Source organism: Equus asinus, chromosome 17 (genome assembly GCF_041296235.1).
Source record: "Equus asinus isolate D_3611 breed Donkey chromosome 17, EquAss-T2T_v2, whole genome shotgun sequence".
In the NCBI taxonomy this organism is placed as follows: domain Eukaryota; kingdom Metazoa; phylum Chordata; class Mammalia; order Perissodactyla; family Equidae; genus Equus; species Equus asinus.
The window spans coordinates 33,492,237-33,505,117 of record NC_091806.1 but is presented as its reverse complement, the minus strand read 5'-3'; the positions used below and the strand labels follow the sequence as shown (position 1 = coordinate 33,505,117).

At 50.4% G+C, this 12,881-nt stretch overlaps 1 protein-coding gene across 7 annotated transcripts in view; it reads left to right on the top strand.

Moving 5' to 3' along the window:
* The first annotated feature begins 116 nt into the window (after positions 1 to 116).
* The window catches only part of LOC123282347 (liprin-alpha-1-like), an 80,880-nt gene continuing 68,115 nt past the window's right edge, over positions 117 to 12,881 (top strand). For all 7 annotated transcript variants that reach the window (XM_070487860.1, XM_070487858.1, XM_070487855.1 and 4 more), the window contains exon 1: positions 117 to 255. In XM_070487860.1, the coding sequence (XP_070343961.1) occupies positions 202 to 255 (54 nt within the window). In that variant the 5' untranslated portion in view covers positions 117 to 201. The remainder of the gene's footprint in view (positions 256 to 12,881) is intronic.

Genomic DNA, 12,881 nt, shown 5'->3' with positions numbered 1-12,881 from the left:
AGGAAGTAGTTAAGAGGAAAGACACGACCCGGTGTGTGGGCAGGCCGCCTGCGTGCACACCGTGGTCCAGCAAAGGCCTTTCGGAGGGCTCACGTTTGAGCCAAGATCTGAAGCTGAGCAGAGCCAGCCTGAGCGCTTTCCCGGTGCTGGGCCTGCTGGGGCCAAGGCCAGGGGCAAGGAACAACTTGGCCGCGTCAAGCCATGAAGCTGTTGCGGAGGTTCCTGGACCGGAGGCGGAGGGAAAAGACGAACAAGGTGAGGGGGACCAGGGAGTTGGGAGTCAGGTGGAGCCTTCCCCAGCAGAGCTGGGATTTTTGTTTTGTTTTTAAGGACTTCTGAGGGCCCGAGGGTATTGTGGCTTCTCAGGGAGGGGTTGAGGTGATTTGGGTGAGTTTTTATGACGCTGGTGCTGTGTGGAGAATGGGTTGAGCTGGAGGCAAGAAGGGATGGGGAGTAGGAACCGTTGGTCCAAGAAGGCACTCCTGATGCCTGGGTTGAGCTGTGAAGTTAGTGCTTTGGGCCAGCATTAAAGTCCCCTTCACATCGCCCACCCCACAGAGCGCAGAGCAGTGTGCATGTGTATGATGTTGCAGAGATAGAGAATGTTTCAGTGGCGGGTGTGTAACGGCTGTGTGTGTACGCCTGTCACGTGCACAGCACTGTGTTCAGATACTTCCCGAGTGCCTGTTACGGGGCTGGCACTGTTCTAGGTGCCGAAGAGTCAGGATGTAGTAAGGGGCGCATAACCCAGGTATGTTTCAGTTGTGCAAGGAGAGCTAGAGGACGAAAGGGCTGTGTGGGTTCAGCTGGAGCACGTGAAATGTGTGGACGGTGCGGTGGCTGCAGCCGTGGCTGTTTTGTCCTGGGTGTCTGTGCAGGCGGACTTGGGGAGGCCGTGATCCCTGTACTTTCAGCCACGCCCTCTGCTCTGTCTTGCAGAGACCTGCCTCAGCACCACGCTCTCTACCTCCGTTTGGGCGGTCTTTGGGTTCCTTCAGTTCAACATCAGCCAAAACCATCCTTTCCCCTCATCTGTCCCTCCTCCTGTGAACAGTGCGGTTTCCTCCCGGCCAGGGGCTCAGAAACCAGGGAGCCCGCTTCGCCTCTTCCTCAGCCTGCAGTCTGCAGGTCCTGAGGCGTGTACCTGCCCTGTCGGAGCCCGCCTCTGAGGTCCACTGGCAAGAGCTGGACCGTTTTTTCCGTCAGGGTGATTCGAGGAGCGGTTGGCTCCCGGGGCCTCTCCCGCCCCGGCCCCCTGTGGTCTGGCACCCACCGCGCTAAGCTGTGGGCAGTTCCTCAGATGCAGATGTGTTGTTTTCTGGAAACTTCTTTGTAAATATGCTGTTCTCAGAGAAGGCGGTCTTTTTTACTCTCCCTGTGTTCTGCTTGCTAATTCTTCGTGCTAACGACTGCTAAGTAATTTGATAACTAACTCTTTTGGAGAACCAGTTTCGCCCTGTGAATAAAGATCTTCAAAAGTGCTGGTATTCTGCCCGAGCAGTTTTACTTCTGCTCCGGAAATGGTTGCTTTCTGGAGGGGACTTTCGGCATAAGGATGTTCACCATAACAACTTAGAGTGTTTACATCCTTTATTCCTGAGCAAGTTAGTAGAGTAATAGATGCCAGCATCTATTTATTTTTAGATACCATTTAAAGCATAAATAATGTGTAATTCCCACTCCATGGGTTTAACATCTCTCGCTTTTGCCTCCCAGCCTCACCTCCTTCCCCCTGGTTTTGGCATCACCTCGGGAGGGACATGATTTCCGGTGGGCCCGTTCTTGTGGTTGGAGGTGGGGCAGCGGGCCCTGGCTGTGACTGCAGACCACGCTGGACTCTCCCGGAGCTTCCTCGGGCGTCTGCGGAGGGCCACAGACAGGGAGCCCATTCCCAGCGACCTTCCTGGTCAGCTGGGGCCTTCTAGTAGTCGTAGTGCCCACTGGTGTTCCTGCCCAAATCGGGTCCTGTATTGGAAGTTGCGAAGTGGTGATTTTTCTGACTCAATCCTCCTTCATTTATTAGCTGCTGCTCTTCAGTAAGGAGCGTCCCTTTCTGTTCTCTTTCTCTCTCTCAGTTGCTGTGGCCCCTTGCATTTGTATTTATTCAGTGTATCACAGTCAGTTATCATCATTATTCCTTTGGATACTCAGATTGTCCCCTCAGCTGGGCTCCTGTGTCCTTTAGCCAGGGCCCTATTAGTCTTTGAATGCTCCGTTGTTTCCTGACACAGAATTTGTCGCAGACCCACTTTGTGTTTCTCCTGCCTCAGATCTGCAGTCGTTCCTCTGAGGAGCCCTGGTTCCTTTTGATGGGGAACGGCTGTTTAGAAATCAGTATCTGGGGGCTCGGTGTGCTCACTGTCACAGAGGTTCACATCTAGGTTCTTTTCGGGACAGAGCTGGAGAAAAATCTTGACAAAAAGAAAAACCTGGATTTCATATTGGTATTTCCTTTACAAATTAAACCTAGTTTTTTCCCCTTAATTTCTTTCTTTCTTTTTTTCTTTTTTCTTTTTTCTGCTTGATCTCCCCCAAACCCCCGATACATAGTTGTCTATCTTAGTTGCAGGTCCTTCTAGTTGTGGCACGTGGGACGCCGCCTCAGCGTGGCCTGACGAGCAGTGCCATGTCTGCTCCCAGGATCCAAACCCGCGAAACCCTGGGCCCCCGAAGCGGAGTGCATGAACTTAACCACTCGACCCCGGGGCCGGCCCTTGTTTTATATTTCTTGTCTTACACTAACAATTTTCATTTCTAATGATATTAGCCTTAATTTTTTTATCCTATGATACACATAAAATAGTTTAAACCTTTGAATATCATATTGTTATAATCATCCTGTTGAGTGAAGTTTTAGAGCTTCTTTGTAGTTCTTTTGGATCTTAGAATAAACCTATCTTAAGAATACATAGCTAGAATAATGGGTTTTAAAGCAATGTGAAGTAACATAACCACACAACATTTGATAAACAGTTGTAGTGCCCGTTGGTGTTCCTGCCCAAATCGGGCCTTCTATTGGAAGTTGCAAAGTTCATTTGTTTCTGCTTCTTCTTAAGTTTAGGGTTTACATTGTTCTTCTGGAGTTAATTTTTCTTCAAATACATAAAGCTTTTACGTGATTCAAAAACGAGAACTATAGAAAAAGGCATAGTCGGAAGTCTTGCTCCTCCCGTCCCTGTCCCACTCACGCCTTCTAGGTGGGGGACCACGGTCCGGTTTGCCTGAGGGTAGGCCTGGGTTTTGCCTCTTATCCTCAGGCAATTAGCAGTCGTGCCCCTTTCACTCTCAGAAATGAAGCATAGGGAAAGCCTTGTCGGCGCTTGCTAATGCTCATGAGAGAGCGGACAAAATGTTTCCACTTTGTAGCTTTTTCCCTGTGGCTGGAAGGAAGCTCTTGGCCGAGTTCTGCTGACTTGGATCGCGGTTCGCTTGGCAGGGAAGGTCCGCCCAGGGAGTTCTTTCTGGCTTCCAGAGGCTCATTCTTATTCTGAGGAGGAAATTTCCTTTTTCTCTGAAAATAAATGTGGGAGCTTGAAGCATATCTTGCATTTCCAAGTTTTTCTGCTTTGCAAATGGGTAATTATCCCTCCTGCCTATGTATTTTTAAACCTTTGCCAGTAGTAATATGGAAATTGATTTCATGTAGTGCCATGCTGAAGAAGACTAATCAATATCTCTGAGCCATTAACATCTCTGGAAATCCCGGGGTGCTGCTAGGACACACTCTTGCTCCCGCCTTAAAAATAGTTCATGGGGAAAACGTGAGTGACAGGTGAGGTTGCGATAGCCTGCGCGCCCTGCAATAGAAACGGCTGTGGCAGGGCAAGGGTATTTTGAAGAGTCTTGAGTATTAATTCTAGGATAGTCTGATGTGTTATTTTCATGCAAATGAAAATATGAAAGACTTCATTTTTGACTGAGTGTGAAATGCAGTTGATGCACAGAGTTAAAGAAGTCCTGTATAGAATTTTACTTGGCTGTTTTGTGGCTCAGCTCCTGTAGCTCCGGCAGAGATACACACGGAAGGGAGACCGTCAGCAAGCTGGCGTCTCCTTCTTCGTGCTGTTTGAAGGCGCTTTACTCAACGTGCTGAGTGCCTGTCCCTCCTCCGGCGGACAGACTGACTGCAGAGGACAGTGGCAGCAGGTGTGTGGGTGTGTGCCGCCCTGTCTCCTGTGCTGCCGTCCGTCTCTGTAGGTAGACCCCCTGTCTCCCTCGGTCCCAGTGGGCAAGGCTCGGAGGAAGCAGCCTGGTGGGCAGTCGGCGGACTCGCGCCCCATCCTCGCCGAGTTCCCTGCGTCAGTTACCTCGTCTCTGAGCCTTCGGAGTTCTCATCCGTCAGTTAGGGACGGTAACTGTCGGTTTTGCTTCAGCAAATATTGATTGTCTGCCGTGTGTTAGGCACTGTCTGTCCAAGGGCTGGGTAGACAGATGTTTGGGGGATTAAATGAGATAATAGCCAGCATTTATTGCTTCTAAGCCTCTTTCTGTGAGTTATCTCCCTGAGTCTCATAACAGTACTGTAGAGCATTCTTTCTACTATAAATAGTGCTAGAAGGCAGGGGACTGTTCCGCAGCCCGTCTGACAGTGAAGGAATTGAGGCACGGAGAGGTTTGGGAGCCCCTTCAGAGGCCGGTAGCGAATGAGTGTGGAGATTGGTTATGGTGAAGAGTGCTTCCCTCTGACTCCCACAGTTAACCGTGACCAATAGGGAAAAAAGGAGAATGATGAAGAAAAAGTGCAAACGGTATGCAAATGTGTGGTGGACGGAGTGACAGTCTCTCTCTCCACCCCGTATGTCCACAGTGTGGGGTATTTTATCTGAAAGGCAGTGGTGTTTTTACTGTGCGTTCATAGTTTTCGTAGAGAAAGATGGGTGAAGTTCTACATTGTGAGAATACAAGTAATGAGTAAAATAAACTTGCTGAGTCAGGGGGCTTAGCAACAAGCTGCCTGGTGATCCGAGCAGAGAAATAAATTGTTCTAAGGCCTTTGGTTCCCTGCGTCGATGGGAGGGTGGGAGAAGAGCTCTGGAGGCCCCCCCGGGTGTGTTGCGGTCCAGTGCTGCCCCCCTGCCGCATCCTCACCAGGCGTGCCTCGGTCCAGTGCTGCCCCCCGGCGCATCCTCACCAGGCGTGCCTTGGTCCAGTGCTGCCCCCCGCCACATCCTCACCAGGCGTGCCTCGGTCCAGTGCTGCCCCCCGGCGCATCCTCACCAGGCTTGCCTCAGTCCACTGCTGCCCCCCTGCCGCATCCTTGCCCGGCGGGGCCCGCGATTAAAGGATGCCTCTGCACACTGCTCGCTTCTTGTCTCAAGTCTGAGATTGGCAGACCTGGGGCCGTCCTGCGCTGCCCCAAATGCAGGAGAGGCCGGGAGAGTAAGTGCCTGGGGCTCTCAGCTCCTCTGGCCCGGTGCTGTTCCCAGGCCTGGGGAGGGGCTCAGAGGCCAGGCTGCCAAAACAGGTGACAAATTGTGACAGCGTGCCTGAAATCACTGCAGCTGTGCCTCTGCAGCTGGAGAAGGCAGTTTAGTGTTACTTACATGGCAGCTGGAACGCTCCTCCTGGCTGGGATTATCGGGGCCAACTGCCACCTCCCCCTCCCCTGCCCTGACTTCCCCGAGAAGGGAAGAGAACACATGTTAAATAAACTCGGGGATTAGGGATTTGGAGTTATATATACCGCCCCCCCCCCCCGTTTGTTACTTTTATTCTCCTTCCTGATGATCTTGACTCCATTTCTGTGAGAAAGTTTCACAAACTGGACAGCGTGTCTTTTTGATGTGTGTATGGTGGGTGCCTGACAGTCACCAGAGTGGGAGAAAGGCCCATGCAGGAAAAAGTAGTAGGTGGTTAGAATAAAGGGTTTAAGTTGGAGAGAATGTGCATTCCGAGGTTGTTTTCTTGTGCAAACCATAGAAATAGTTGTTCCTAAAGAAGTTTGACGATGAATTAAGAGATTGTGTGGAAGCAGATTCCTGATTATAGGTTCTGCGTAGTTTGTACAAACCCTTAACGTCGAGTTCATTCCCCTTCATGTTCCCCAACTGTGTCCAAAGGGCTGGGCGCTGCGGGAAGGGAGCCGTTTCCAGCAGACCTGAAAGCGTTAATACAGTAGCCGCTCTTTCCGCGGCTTCCAGGCTGCGAGCCCGTGCCCCCGCCTGGCCTGGAAACCCACAAGCGGTGGAGGGCAGGGCGTCGTTGCCCACCGTGTCTGGGACTCGGGATGCGGGTTTCTCTGTGCTTTGAAACGCTGCCGGTGTTGCTTCAGTTGTAAATTCGTCTGAAGAGCCTCTGGTGGGAAGTTTTATAGTAATGCCGTGTAAAGAGATAGTGACACACGTAGTGCTAATTTACAGTAACTTTAAGCATTGCCAGTAATTTAATTTCCAGGGAGCTCCTGAACCGCCTGTGCTCGGGTCTCCGTGGTTCTGTTTGCTGCGCTCGCTGGCGGGCATTAGGTTCGTTCCAGTTGGAAAACCTCTGCGGGAAGGACAGAGGGAAAGGAAGCACTTGCTATCCACACATTCTTGGGTAATTATTTTCATTTGAACGAAAGTTTTGTGCAAATGACTAGGAAATACGTTAAATCCTAGCCCTCTGCTCCCTCTGCTCTAGTCGTCATCTTGGAGATTCCTTCGTCTCTGCGGGGTCACCCGTCCCCTTTTTGAACATGATCGCCACGTTTCTGTCTGAAGCTCCACATCTGGGATGCTCCTGCATGCCCAGCCCCGAGTTTTGCCGTATCCCTTAGACGGCCCGTAGACGTCCTGCTGTGTCTCAGTCCAGGGTCCTGCTCCGCCTTCCTCCTTGGTCAGCCTCGAGTCTCCCCGCCTCCCTCCCCACTTCACGCACCTCCTCTGCCCTTCCTCGCTCATCCTGCAGGGCCAGTCCGCAGCTCTGTCCGTGTTTTCTGCTCTCACGTCGTTTCTGTTTTCCTTTGTGCTCTGGTGCCCTAGCTTGGGCCGTTCGTGGGGCCTTGGTGTCTACATGAGGTGGCTTTGCTTGTGCTTTCTTCCTTTCCAGGCCACCTAGCTCCCAGAGGAACCCAGACCTCTGCCATGAGAAGGTTTTGGCAGGGCCTATCCATGGCAGCAGGTGTTTGGCAGTTTGGCATTCATGGCTCCATGTTCTGGCTTTATTCACCTTTCCCACATCTTTCCCTCTGTAAATGCCCCTTCACTCTGCCCAACCAGTCTGCTCACTCTGCTCCCCTTCCCTGACGCCTCATCCTGCGCGATTCCCTGCTCGGGTACTGCCTCTCCCTCTCCTCGCTTTCATCAGACCCCACCTGCCTCTCCAGGCCGAGGTCACCCCTGTGAGGTCTGCTCGTACCAACTCCGATTCCTACTGGGATTCAGAGTCGCTCCCATCTCTAGGAGACGACAGATTTGGTGCTTGGGGCTGGTTTTACTGTGATTCCTTTTATCTTTTCTCCAGTTTTTCAAAATGCCACCAGCTTTAAGAAAAACGCAGATGAAAGAGTAGGATCAAGGTCATTCTTGAGGGGGCAAAAGAAATCACAAAAAGATCTCCTGTGGGGCGTGTGGCCAGCCTCTTTCTCCCCATGGGATGATGGCGGTGGGCTTGCTGGGTGAGCGTGGAACAGTCTGCTTTTTCACTGACTGCTGAGTGGCTTCCTCTTCTTTCCCACCCTCCCCTCCTCCTCTACCTCCCCCTCCACACCCGTGTCAAATCTTGGATCCTCTGCTTACTAACTTTCTGATCTTGGCCAAGATATTTCACTTCTGAGACCGTTTTGTCGTCTGTAAAGTAGAGATACTATTTATTTCCCAATATTATAGGCGGATTTAGTGAGAAGTAAAATAAAGCATCCACAGCTGTACGCTGCACAAGGTGGGCCTTCATTAGATCCGAGGTGTCTGTCTGCAGAGCCCGTAACCCTGACTCCGGTGACTGGGAGGGCGTACGGCCTGCAGGGGCTTGGTTTGGGTGCTCACCGTGGGATCTCCCCCTGAAGATGACATCGTCTTGAGCTCTGAGTCCCGAGCTGCTTATCAGCCGAGTGACCTTTGTAGGTCACTAACCTGCCCGGGCCTGTCTTCCAGTCTGTGCAGTGAGCTAATTATGTATGCCTTCCTGTCGTATGTGACATCTACTTTTATGTGAGAAATATTGCAAAATATTTTGAAAACCAGTCAAGCATTAAGCACGTATAAAGTTATTACAATGAATATTTGTGTCTTAGGAGTACTTAGCATCGTGCCTCCCAACTTTTTTGTTCAGTAAATTGTCCAAATTAATAGGGCTGCTCCTTCTCCAGCTGGTATTGCTGTCTCCTGAGCTTGCTGGAGCCTTGAGAGGAAATCCCTAATAAAGTAGCTTCCGTTCCAGTTTTGTACTTAGACCTTTGGTTCTTTCTGAGACGCCCTTCTTGTTAAGTTAGAGGGTAGGTAAAACTGGTTATAATATAAGGCTCGTGTGAGACTGGTTTGCAAGACGTGAATACACGGAGCCATGACAGTTTAAGAAGGTTACAACGCGGTAATATTCACAGTCAGACGTAGTCGTTGCTGGTTCAGATCCACGGGGACCTGTTGTTTGAACACTACATTCTTTGCCTGGGCTGGGGATTTTGCAACAGTGAGGGGAGCAGTTCTTTCCCTCGAGCAGACTCGTGTGAGTGTGGTCCCGCACGGAAGGGACAGGTGCTGTCTTTCTCAGGGGCCGGCGGAGCCTGTACAGAGCGGCAGGGTTGAGTTCCGGCTGTGACGTCGTGTTGGGCATGAGGGAGGCGCGGGGCTGGGGCGGCAGTGGGAAGGAGGAGCTGCCACGGGCGCGCGAGCACGAGCAGAGGGCGCAGTTGTGGGCCGGCTGGGCGGGCCTGCTCCGTGTCGGGTGGTTGGCTGCGGAGGGGTGTGGTGTGCCAGGCACGCCGGGTGGGAGGAGAAGGGTCGACAGAGGAACAGAAAGGCACCGAGGGTGTGAGCTCATGGCAGGGTGGTCCCCGAGGGCTGGAGTCAGTTCTCCGAGAGCGCTCTGGTGGGGCAGCGTGATGGGGGCCCTGCAGGTGCCGAGAGGCCGCCTTTGTTGACGCTGCACCCTTACCTGAGATCCGCCAGCCAGCTGTGTGTGCTCCGGGGGCCGTTGTCACTCCTGCTGTGGACACTGCAGGAGAGGGGGTCGACAGCGTCTTCGGGCTCACCTGTCCTCACTACTGTCAGCCGAGGCTGCGTGGCCTTGCACGCCGCAGCTCCTGTGTTTCTTTGACTTGTTAGCAGGCGGTGAGGAGCTGCTGTCAGTGTAGCCTCAGGTAGCCGTAGGTGCTCCTTCTAAACTTGTGTTTCTGCTGACCCGGCGTGATGGAGCCGCGGGAGGAATCCCGCATGGAGCACTTTCAGGCACGGCTGATGTCGAGACCCCTGCCTCAGCCCGAGATGCCCTTCTGTCCCGTGTGTCCAAAACGCTCGTCAGAGACGGAAAGGAGAGCAGGCTGCTCGCTTGTCCTCGGTGTCCTGTGCGCTCAGCTGGAGCTTCCAGGCGTGGTCTCCCCGTATGTGTTGCAGTGCTGGCCCAGCTTCTCCGTGCTCGTTTCCTGCCTGCCTTGGGAATTGCGGGTGGCTCTAGGGCAGTGAGGTGCAGTGTGCGGGGACCCAGTTGCCGTCAGAGTGGGGCTGTTGAATAGTACCTGCGGGGGTCTTGTTTGACATTTCTGTTCCCGTCAGTAGTGGAGTTTCAAAGTGTGACAGAGCAGGTCCTGTCTTAGATCCCTTTCTGTGCCGTTGTGCTCGGTGGTACCTATGAAGGCCTAGGGGGTGGTGTCCAAACGCTCTTCCACATCTCGACGTCCTCATGTAATAAAGGTCATGAAATAACTTCACAGAGTGCTTCATCACACGCAAAAGAGTGGATTGTGGCTTTCTTTGCAGAATTGAAGTGCTAGTGTGAACTACTGACAAGCCTGAAAAATGCTAAAATTGTAACTGAATCGGGGAAACCATGCTCACACCCTAGGACTTTTCAGGAGAATTGCTAACCTGTAAACTCTAAAGCTGTTCCTGAGAGGGGCTGGGGAGACCAGTATGACGTCATTTTACTCGAGGAGCGGGGACGTTAATCAGGTTACTGTACTCCCCTCTCAGGTTCAGGATGCCTGGAACACTGGCACCCTCCATCATTTCCATGCCTTTATTGGCTCCGTGTTTTGGTGGAGCCATCATTGCTGGGAGGGATACCACCACATGCTAAGGCGGGACCACCGGTGGTTCTGGAACGTGGCGGAGTGTGAGTGACGGAGCAGTGACTCGCAGGTGGAGCGTCCTAACGGAGGGACTCCCTCGTGGTAGATGGTGTCAGATGAGTCCCCAAGGGCTCACTAAAAGATGAGCTGCTGTTGTCAAGCAAGGAAGACTAGGAAACATAGTTTAAGGGTCTCGCGGAGATGTTTTAAAGCCTGGTGATGTAAGTGCAGAGTAAGCATGTCCGATGTGGTAACTTAGCGTGCAGCTGGCACGAACACTTTTGTCTGCCTGTTTATTGTAGTAAATTTGTGGGGCTGAGTCGGAGTCAGAGTCGGCTGGTGCTCTACTTTCCTGGAAGGGTGTGTTAACGTGGCCAAGCTTTCGGGCAGCGTCTTCGTAGGGAAATGGGGGGCTGGCCCCTTGAAGTCGCCTTGTGTTTAGGCACACAGACTATGTATGTGATGTTTACATAAGCTTCATAACTGGGGTGTCAAGCTGAATAATCACAGGTTTCTGATTATTTCTACTGTTATGTAATAGCGTAATATTTTAATCTGTCCTTTATTGCCATGGGAGGTTAAAAAAGGCAAAGATTTGGGGCCAGCCCCCTGGTGTAGTGGTTAAGTTCGGTGCACTGCACTTCAGTGGCCTGGGTTTCGGGTTTGGATCCTGGGCACAGACCTACTCCACTCGTCAGCCCTGCTGTGCCAGCAACCCACATGCCAAGTAGAGGAAAATTGGCAACAGATGTTAGCTCAGGGGCAGTCTTCCTGGCCAAAAAAAAAGGGCAAAGATTCTACATAGAGAAATTGCAGTGAAATAAAACATTATTTTTGCAAATAATGTTTTATCTTCTAAAAAGTAGTAAGACAGTCCTCACTTTGCATGGGACTATAAAAATGACCATGCAGCTGGCCCGCTACAAAGCAATCTTAATCATTGATGGAGATGATTATGTTTGTGATTGTTACGTTGTTTTCAAGACATTGCAAACTCTCTTAAATTATAAATGTATGAGGAAATGACAAAAACAGTAAAACTAATCTTTATTTAGTACACTGCAATTTATAACATTAAAAACGTTGAGAATTAAATTCCATAGGTCTTTGAGCCAGCAGGTCCATTTCTGGGTTTGTACCTTAGAGCAATCCAGTACCTCCTTTTTATACATAATTTTAAAAAATCAGTACAATATCCTAATTATAAAATAAAGTAAATTTAAAAAGTTAGTTTATGGTGAAACATTTCATTCTGTAAATGTTTGGGCATGACTGCACCGAAGACGCAAGTCAGATGTTTGTACCTTGTGCTGATGAATGAGTTTAAGAGAAGATGATCAGTAGCCATTCCATAGAAAAATATAGAAATGTGAAAGAAGAGGTGGCCACTCCATAAAAGTGTGTTAGGATAAGTAAACACAGACCAATCTCAATTGTATTTGATCCGAGAAAAATGAATAACCGTGACTGAAATAAGGACAGCGTGCCGTTCGTATCACAGATTGTCAAGTAGAGACCTGGGCAAGTACAACAGTCTCGCATACGAGCTGAGCCTTCTTTGCAGGTGAAATGTCAGAATAGTTCCCTTGGTCATGAGAGGGCCAGGGGAGTGACGGAGGGTCACGAAGAACATATTGCCTCTGGAACTCTCACCAAATGCCCAGGCATGCGTTCAGTCTCTGTCATATGAGAAGATTTTGGAGACCCCTATTTGATGGGCGACAGGGAATGGAAGATGGATCCAAAGAAGAAAGTGGGCCCTAAAGTGTAATAACACACCAGGGTGGCAGAGCTACAGGAAGCAGGTGTTTCATAAGCTGCTGGCCCAGGAGGAATAATTTAGCAGTAGCTATTAAAATTGCAACTGACCTTTGACTCAGAAATTCTAAGGTTTTATCCTGCAGATGCACTTGGCACACGTGCAGAATGATACATGTACAAGGTTCTTTGTTGCCATGCTGTTTGTCAGAGCTAAAGATCGGAAGCACAGTCGTAAGTGTCCATCGGTAGGAGAAGAATAAATACGTTACGGCTTTTGTGTCAGTGCGGCTGTGAGAGGAGGAGGACGCTGCGAGCGGGCCGGCCCTCCTCAGGCTGTGTCCCTGCTGGAGAGGCACTAGAGGGAATGCGTGTCTCACTGGATTCTCTGCGCGTCAAACCTCGGGATAAACGGGGAGCATCTGCCTTCAGCTGCCTGCCGAGTTGAAGAGCCACCAGGGCTGGAAGGGAGGCCTCCATGGATACCTTTATTACCATTTGTAAAAAACAAAGTTTTAAAAGTTGGTGTGAAAAAAAGCTCTGTCCTGAGCATCCTTCCGTTGCTGCTGCTATCCCTGTTTTGTAAAAGTTTGTGATGGCCAAAACATCTCCGTGGAAATGTGGATTTTACGCTGCTCCTAATGATGGCTTTAGGCTGTGAAGGTCAGGCAGGCAGTTTCTGGTCTCATACTTTAAAGACAGTTTCCTTATGATTCAGTAGTTTTTTGGCACGTGCATAGATCTATGAAATGAAGTATTCGAAAATGAAAACTATTTTATACTCCAGTAAGCACGAGCAGCGCCAAAAATCACATACTTGCTTTACTGGAAAGTTTGAAACATGGTGTGAATATAAACTGGACATTAATATGCTTCATATTGTGTTTTCATTTTATTATTATCTAGTGTTGTTAATTTATCT